The 9788-nt window shown below is 40.0% G+C and overlaps 1 protein-coding gene across 1 annotated transcript; it reads right to left on the reverse strand.

The window, feature by feature from the left end:
• Positions 1-2512: 2512 nt before the first annotated feature.
• On the reverse strand, positions 2513-8146 carry LOC135202829 (phenoloxidase-activating factor 2-like; the record flags this gene model as incomplete). Its single annotated transcript, XM_064232289.1, has 4 exons — positions 8118-8146; positions 6040-6210; positions 5531-5707; positions 2513-3556 (listed from the first exon to the last, which is right to left on the reverse strand). Coding segments are annotated over exons 2-4 (1392 nt in total), but the record flags the coding sequence as incomplete, so codon positions are not given.
• Between the last annotated feature and the right edge of the window lie 1642 nt (positions 8147-9788).

The raw sequence follows: 9788 nt of genomic DNA on the forward strand, positions 1-9788 counted from the left end.
TTACATTTTTATGTAGACCATTCGTACTTGACACTTTAAACTTATGTTCTGACGCTAGCACCCGCATAATATAATACTGTTGTCACACTGCACAGAACCAGAGGGTACTACTTGTCTGTGTCTTGGGTCCTGTTTGTATGTTTGTCTGTTTATTTAGTAGGGTTAGCTGAAAGTACTGTGCGGATCCTTCCGGAAATTTAACCAAAGTTAGTCCTCATGACTATGGTAGCTTCACGTCAACCGTGCATCTAATGTCTAGGCCAGTCCCTTACGACGCTCCTGATTGGGTTATCAAGATGCCAATCACAGGGCTGGAAACTCTGAGTCTCTCTATGTTCCACTTCTCCTGAGGGATACGTCTTTCAAAAGTACCCCTCAGGAGAGGTGTAACATACATCCTGCCTATGTGAACTCTCGAGAGAGACTGAGAGTTTCCAGCCCTGTGACTGGGTTATCAATAGTCAATCAGGAGCGTCGTAAGGGACTGGCTTAGACATCAGATGCACGGTTGATGTGAATCTACCATAGCAAGAAATGATTCGATTTCGAGAGAAATCTGATTATTTGTAAGGATGTTTACCCATTAAGTTATACAAGCCATCGCATGACTAATAATAGTATAATACTAATATAATTCGTTCCGAGCTTTGATTATAATGTTTCCCCCCCCTCCCCCCAACCCCCTACATTTGAGATGGTACCAGAGTTACCCTCAAGGGGGCCCGGAGTTTTATATATAAACGATGACGTCAGTGAAAGGGCTCGTAAGTGATGACGTCATTGCGGTATTATTATTATTATGGTGTTATTGGTCTTGTGGTGGAGATTGTCACAAGCACCCCACCTCGCCCAGTCTCTCTCTCTCAAGCTACAAGATCGGTGTAAAGAATTCCTCGGTAGAATGACTGGGCGAACGATTAATGGCAGAGGGAAGAAGAACCAGTAATTGTGTGAGGCGGTAAAAATGGCTAAAAATTGCCAGTCCGTACGATGAATGTTCAGAAGGGTTGATGGTAAAAGATATATTATATATTAGTATATTATATATATATATATTATATTATATATAATATATTTAATCTATATATATAATACGTACAATTACCAGCTTTATTTGAGAACTACGTCAAACAGCAAAGATCTTTTACTCTGCTGCTTTGCTTTCCTTGCGGTCTCTCTCTCTCTCTCTCTCTCCCCACAGTGATCCAATTGAAATTTTCACCTCTGTAATCCAGTTTAATTCTTCATGCTAGACCAGTTATTAAGCTATTTATATTTCTCTTGTCATTCTACTCAACTTTCTCTCTCTCTCTCTCTCTCTCCTCAGTTATCTAATTTAATTTTTATACCTCTGTAATCCAGTTTATTTCTTCATGCTAGAAAGTTATTTCAAGGCATTTTATCTTTCCCTTGTCATTCTGGTCAACTCTCTCTCTCTCTCTCTCTCTCCCATCCGCACCGAAGCCTTCAGCAACATGACAAAGTCATATCCCATTCAGAGCGGTCGTTCACTTTGACCATGACATTGAAGTGATCTAAAAAAAAAATCATAGCTGAACGGAGCACGCCTGCTGTACACGCTCGAGAGAGAGAGAGAGAGAGAGAGAGAGAGAGAGAGAGAAATATATATTGTGTATAAATTTATATGTATACTATACTTAATATATATACATCAGACATATATTTACACACATATTATATATATACGTATCGTATATATGCATATATATACATACATACATACATACATATATACACACATATATACATACATACACAGGACACACCACACACACACACATTATATATATATATATATATATATATATATTAAATATACATACATACATACTACACACACACACACACACACACACACACACACACACACATATATATATATATATATATATATTATATATATATATATTAATTATATGAATACCTTGACTCTCTGTTATTGAGGGTCGTGGATCCACACGTGTGAACTACCAGCTGATGCACTTTGGGATTGATTTAAATAAGTAGTACATGTCTGGAGAGAAAACACGTTGACAATATCATAGTTTATTATTTTTTAATATTATAATATCATAGTTTATTCATTCGCTGGCACCAGTTCAGTCGGTATGTCGCATAATATATTATTATAATAGTTAATGAGTGACAGTCGTGCAATTCAAATTAACTTGATTATTCAACTGAGTTATTCCTTAACCTAACCAAGGTTTAAACATTAAATATGATGCCTTCGAGGAGAGAGAGAGAGAGAGAGAGAGAGAGAGAGAGAGAGAGAGAGAGAGAGAGACCTAACCATTAAGTTGTCTTGTTTTTGAATGTATTCCGTTGTCTACCCCAGGAGTAAACAGTGAATATGATGCCCAAACGCATATAACGATAAAAAAGCGCCTATTAGAAGAGGTAAGGCTATAGGGATCAACGAAAAGAAGCAGAGAGAGAGAGAGAGAGAGGAGAGAGAGAGAGAGACGAGAGAGAGAGAGAGAGAGGGGGGGGGGGTCCGGCTCTCAGCATTTTGCCAAATCCAGTTTGAAAACTTTTGCACGTTGACATAAACACCGGGCACTCCGTCTTCTCCGCAGCTGATGCCCCAAGCAGTTATCCCGTAGAGGAAGTAATTCCCGGTCCAAGGGTCCTGGCACACGAGAGGACCTCCCCCGTCGCCCTTGCAGACGTCCCTGTTAGGCTCGCCACCGGCACACACGAAGGAATCGTCGAGCCTGAAGTATTTCCCAAGCCGAGTCCTCCTCAGAAGCCGCTGGCACTTCCCTTGCTCCACCACCGGGATATCGATTTGCTTCAAGGTCGCCTGGTACTGCCCGTCGAAGGCGTTCTTGCCCCAGCCGGTGGCGAAGCACCTCGTACCCTGGGCCGGCGGCGCCTGGTCCGCCCTGGGAACGCACACCCTGTTGATGTGGTACTCGTAGTTGACCGGGGAGTCGAGCTTCATGAGGGCGATGTCGTTGTGCAGATTGTACGAGTTGTAGTTAGGGTGGACGACGGTCCTGGTGACCTCGAAGTCCCTCGGCTGGAGAGGTTCCTGGTTGTCGTTCACGACCCACTCCCCGAGGCGGACCTTCAGGTTGGAGCGGTCGGAGACGCAGTGGGCCGCCGTGACCAGCCACTGGTTGGAGATCAGCGTGGCGCCGCAGTTGAAGGTAAAGTTCCTGTGGAAGACGACCGCCTGCCAGGGGTACTCGCCGAAGTCGGCGGTCGTTTTGGCCAGCTGGGGTCGTATGCGCGTCACCTGATTGTCGTCGGAATGGCGCACGCCGCATTCCCTGGCGGCCTCGTACCGATTATTAGGCCTCTGGCAGCAGATTCCCGAGGTGCTGCTGTAGGGCCCTACTTGGATCCTGCACTTGGTCCAGGAGCCTCCTTGTCCGTAGGGAAGGTATTCGCTGTTTGTACTCAAGCCCCTCGTGGTGCACTGCCCTGGTTCGACGCAAATGGCATCTCCAGGACATCTGTCTACGGTCTGGCCAGTAGGGGAACAGCAGATCCCCAAGGCGTCGTTACTGTTGTCGACGAGGCAGTTCTGTAATGGTTGAAGCGTTGATTTTAGAATTCTAAAGCTTGAGTCTAGATCAATATTTTGGGCATTCGTTCTACAGCAAGTAAGAGTAGGTGTCTCTCGAGTTGTGAATTCGAATGGATAAAGACCTAGGAGGGTTAGAATAGAGCCAGTTGCCCGGCTGAGGGAAAGGCAGTTTTTAAGACCTGCTCTACTACAATAGAAAGACAAAATAATAAGGAAGTATTCAGAGAGCATTTTTGAATAAAGGATGGGAAATTTTGTAGTAACAACTTCATTCTTAAATTATGTCAACATTTATGTAGTTCAATTGTGGGTTCCGTCTACCGTTCTGAACGTGATAATTACTTTGTTATTTGCACGATCCCCATTACCACCAGGTCGTGAAATCCCTTTCCTGTTTTTGCTCTATCATTCCTATAACCTTCACTTATTCAAGAGGCGAATATTACTCTCTTGACCCATTTACTAAATAAATAAATGCATCCTTTGCCCTACGCATTGTCCTTCGCGGTAAAAAGTGCCGCACGACATCTAACAATGGGTTGCCTTCGCTGCCAACCGCAAACTGTCTCTGTGGTTTATCATCTTCCTGGGTGTTTGTGTTATATTAAGGTTTTACGGTCTAATTCTCGTTAATTATGTGACTATTTATCCTGTTATAAAACGACGTGTGTGCCTAATATTACTGATTATTGTTTATGTAGGTTAATTTTACTTACTGCACTTCTCTCCTGAATTATAAGCGGAAGTAACTACATCATAATTTTAGAAAAGAAGTTATCAATTAATTTTTTTATAATCTGCCCAATTCCTAAAATTTACTAGATAGGGAAGGAAGTATTTTAATTGTTAGAGTAGGCTTCATTTTCAAATTCAAATTGGTAGACAATTTGATCATTTTTGCATTTTACAGAGTGGGATATATCCCAATTTAAAAAATATATAAAAATAAGCCATTACTCAAAACAGTTTTGCAGACATGACACTCTGGTAAATATCTAGACAACTTCTTTGTTTTTGTAAATAAATAAGCCTTCTTTTCATTAAAGATGAATTGGTGCAAAGAAAATCAAGAAGACAGTAATTGCAATTCAGAATTCACAGAAGCCTCATTAGGAGTGGGTCGACACCCTTCCATGTAGTCCTCAGTTTACTTCTATCACGCCCCACTCCTTGCTCTTCTTGGACATTTAGATCCCTTCATTCCAACACCTCTGCTGCCCAAGCACAGTCATTTTGTATACTTACACACAAGCCTCATCTGTAGTGTATGGAATCCTGTAACGTATACTTTAACTTATTTAACTCTTATGGCATCTTGCATACACTTTTTTAACACTTTCTTACTCCCTCTCATCGCAAAACTTAGAAAACAGATGGTCTCGTCAGGTCTCTCCATGCAACCAAACCACACTGAAGCACCGATTCGTTTCTTCACGCATGACTAGTTCTGTTGCATGCTCATATCCTAGTTACATGTTCCAGCCTCCTCAAGAAGATCCTTCAAGTCTATCTACATAACCGAACCACCCGTAACATCGTTAATCCACTTTCTACTTTCTTCAAGTGTTTTTACTTTCCAAACACTTCGGACATCATTAATTCACTCCTTTACTCGTTGCCTACCACTTCAGTAAACCAAACTTCGCACCAAACCATCTGCTTTCATTCTTGCCACGTGGTCAGACCACTTTATAAACACTCTGGTCCATCTTGTTATCTAGAACTTTTTCTATTCCGTCTATATGTCCAAAGCAGCTTGAAACACACTAATCCACTCTGTTGCTTGTAGCTTATCATTCAGGTTAACAACGTCTCACTAATCTACCTTCCATTCTTGCCACAAGGGTAAACCACCCTATAGCACTCATTTCTACTCAAAGGATTCTTCTCGTTTCGCCGCATGACTGGACCACATCAGTAATGGCTAACCATTTCCATGAACCAAAAGGGAAAATATGAAGATATACTTACACGGGCCCTCCGAATATCTATCAGTCCTGTTCCGTCAGTGTTGACTGTACCGTCAGCACTGCAGTAAACTGGCTCGACACAAATTTGGCCGCCCGAACAAGGTATGAGGTTTGGGTTTGTCGATCCTGGTATCTGGCAGCAAACGCCAAATTCTCCAGTGTCTGTAACTGTGCAGCCCTAGAATGAATAATAATAATAATTAATAATAATAATAATAATAATAATAATAATAATGATAAAGTTGTTGATTATCATAATATACTACTACTAACTACTACTTCTACAACACCTTTACCTGATAAAGGTGAATAAGTATGACAAATTCACCTGTGAAGACTGTTATTTATTAATTTCTTGGTTCTAATGATAAAGTTGTCTAGTATTTATCATGTGTTTTGTGTAAATTAAGTGTTGAAAAACATTTAAATTGGATTTATTCTGCTGACATAGCATCTTAAAATGGAGATCAGTGACCAGTAAGCAGAGCTATAGATGATGAAACAACTTACATTACTTGTTCCAATTCTGGGGTCAATCAGTCCTCCACCCGATGTATTGATGACGCCATTGACGCACTGGTAAAAGGGAACGCAATCATGGGTATAGGCTGGGCAGTTTGGGTTCTGTGCCCTGGACAATGCACACAGCAGGAGGAGGATTCCACTAGGCAAAAGTGACATCTGGGGAGGATAAGGCCGAGAGATTAGATTTGTGAAATTAATAGAAACAGGATGAGTGATTGCAGAGTTTGGGATGGTTCTGAAAAATATGTTCTTACCAGTAACTTCTCTGCACATTGTTCCCGTCATAGAGTCACACCAAAGGCATCTTTCCTGATCAGTGATTCAACTCTTTAATCCAAAGTAGGATTTTCTTCAGCTCTTTCAACAAGTTGGTTCCACATTACTTATTTAACAGGTATTATTTCTGATATTACTATTGGGTGGCTATGTGCCACTATCACCACTAACATGGCCACGTTACACTTCCTTCGAAAGGGTGGTCGCACTCTGTATTTAACAGGTATTACTTTGGATGTTACTTTTGGGAGGCTTGTGGCAATGTTCCACCACCACCAATTGCATAGCCTTGTTACACTCCTCAACAGGCTACACGTTCGTTACTGACTTTGTGTGGGAGTTATAAACTTGAGAATCAAAGTTGTGATCAGTATACCACTCGCCTCTTTCATCTGCGTTTCTTGAAGTTGCCTCGTTTTCAGAGGTAGGTTGGTCACCACATAAGAAGGGAAGTTGAATAATTGTTATTTCTTGTACTGACTGTGCTCAGTTTGGGCCGTTATATCGGTCTAGGTAATTTCACATTCATGTCATAAGGATCACAGTGTGTATCCACCCACTTACTTGGTACGAGCTATTGCTGGGGAAACTGAGAGTGGATTTTGAGTCCCGTATTAATCAGGAAATAACAAAACATACCCAATAGATTTGAAGGCCAAAGTCGAGATGAACAATTTACAAGGACGATGGCCCATTATTACAGAGAATCCATAACATCAGTTATAACCAGAGTAAAAAATTAGACATGCAGAGAAAACGAGGACAATTTTCACATAAAATCTGTGATGTGTACTATTAGAAAGCCGAAATGATTATATATATATATATATATATATATTATATATATATATATACATATATATATATATATATATATATATATATTATATATATATGTGTGTGTGTGTGTGTGTGTGTGTGTGTGTGTGTATCAAGCAAGATTTTTCTTCTTTTGCTCTACAGTGAAAAATATGTTCTATATTTCTTCTGTGGATTAGACTGTCATGAATTGACAATCATCTTCCTTATAGTATTTTGTTTTTTTGCTGATAACTAAGCATTTCCATCGTCAAGTATGATTTACATCACGCATGTAGATTACAAAACACAAACTAATTAAGCACTGAAGTCGATTTTCATCCTCCACAATGACAAAGACTCCCAAGGAAGTAATTACAAACAGCAATTGTTTTATGGTAACTAACAGTTTTCTAGACTGACGCAACCACGGAGAAGAATTTGAGTAATAAATAAGCGTAGCAGAATGAATTTCCTCCAAAGAATTCTCACAGAACTGGAATAAATAAGCGTAGCAGAATGAATTTCCTCCAAAGAATTCTCACAGAACTGGAAGACAATACCAGAGATCATGGAATTCTCAAGAACTGGAAGAATGCCAGAGATCATAGAATTCTCAAGAACTGGAAGAATGCCAGAGATCAGGGAATTCTCACAGACCTGGAGGAAAGTATCACAGACCACAGGATTCTCACAGAACTGGAAGACAGTACCAGAGATTATGGAATTCTCACAGAACCGGAAGATAGAACCAGAGATCATGGAATTCTCACAGGACTGGTAAAATGCCAGAGATCAGGGCTTTCTCACAAATCTGGAAGAAAGTACCATAGATCTTGTAACAGCAGGATTCTCACAGAACCGGAAGACAGTCAGAAGATAGGAATTTCTCACGAGCACTGGAAGAAAGTGCCAAAGATAAGGGTATCCTCACAAAACTGGAAGAAAGTACCACCAGAGGTCTTGTAACAGCAGCAGCACCATCTTACCTTCCAGACACCTTCGTCAAAGACTGGCGATTGTCGTGTGAGGGTGACCAATTTATGTACCTTCAGCGTGAATTATTGTGGATCTGGAGCCGCTGAAGTGTAGATTTCTGAGGTATATGGGGTGGTAGAGGACTAATGGGGTGGGTGGGATGGGGTGGAAGGGGAGAGAGAGAGAGAGAGACGAAGCATGAAAGGGTGCTGAGTAAAAAAAGACTGCTATTCCATCGCTCCATCGATTGGTAGGATTTCATACTTCGCAGGCTTTCATTCTTCCTTCACTCTGCTTCGCTTGGCGGAAGGAAGTGGGGAAATCCCACTGTTAGATTAAGGCATAGGATTCAACCCATTACCATCTTTCTTCTGCTCAGACAAAGGAGTAAGGTTTGATTTTTCACTTTGATTGCTTTTCCAGTTAGACAAAGGAGTATGATTTCCATGAATTCCTCATTTCCTTTTTTCTTCTGGTTAGACAAGGGCGTATGATTTCTATGATCTCTCACTTCATTTGTTCTAAAGGAGTAAGGTTTGATTTTTCACTTGGATTGCTTTTCCAGTTAGACAAAGGAGTATGATTTCCATGATTTCTCACCTCCTTTGTTCTCCTGGTTAGACAAAAGGGTAGGATTTCCCACCTCCATTTCCCCTCAGATCAGATAAATGAAAAGTAGGATTTACACGTTTTCCCATTTCCATAGCTTCTCTAGTTAGATAGAGTAAGATTTCTATGATTTCCAACCTCTCTCGCTCCTCTTTCGAGACAAAGGAGGAGGATTTTTCGGATTACCTACCTTGATTTCACATTTGGTCAGACGAAATGACGAAGAGGACCCATGGCCGGCTGATGTCTGTATTGTCTTTGCAGTAATCCTTTTGGGATAGTTTGCCACTTATGTATCTGTATTGGGCAGTCGACTTAGCTACTTGTATTTTCTGTTTTCGTCTGTGATAATTTAATTGACCAAACTTGCTTTTTTCTGTCTGATTCCTTGGTTGATGAAATGTTGCAAATTATTTTCAGGGTAAATATCTTATAAGATTCTGTCAGTTGTTTTAATGATGATATATAAGATTCTGTCAGTTGTCCTTAAATGGATTGATAATAAAGATTTCTGTCAATTGTCCTTAATGATGATATATCAAAGGATCGGTCTTGTTGTCGTAATTGAATGATATATAAGATTCTGTCAGTTGTCTTAATGATGATATATAAGATTCTGTCAATTGTCTTAATGATGATATATAAGATTCTGTCAGTTGTCTTAATGATGATATATAAGATTCTGTCAATTGTCTTAATGATGATATATAAGATTCTGTCTGTTGTCTTAATGATGATATAAGATTCTGTCAGTTGTCTTCATGATGATATATAAGATTCTGTCAGTTGTTTTAATGATGATATATAAGATTCTGTCAGTTGTTTTAATGATGATATAAGATTCTGTCAGTTGTCTTCATGATGATATAAGATTCTGTCAGTTGTTTTAATGATGATATAAGATTCGGTCAGTTGTTTTAATGATGATATAAGATTCTGTCAGCTGGCTTAATGACGATAGATTTATGAGAAGCAGCCTTTAATTGCAAATGCATGTCCACATTTTGAATAACAATAAAAATCTTTTGATAGAGTATCAGTTTCCTGTGAACAGTTTAACAATAACGCCAGGT

Source organism: Macrobrachium nipponense, chromosome 33 (genome assembly GCF_015104395.2).
Source record: "Macrobrachium nipponense isolate FS-2020 chromosome 33, ASM1510439v2, whole genome shotgun sequence".
NCBI lineage: Eukaryota > Metazoa > Arthropoda > Malacostraca > Decapoda > Palaemonidae > Macrobrachium > Macrobrachium nipponense.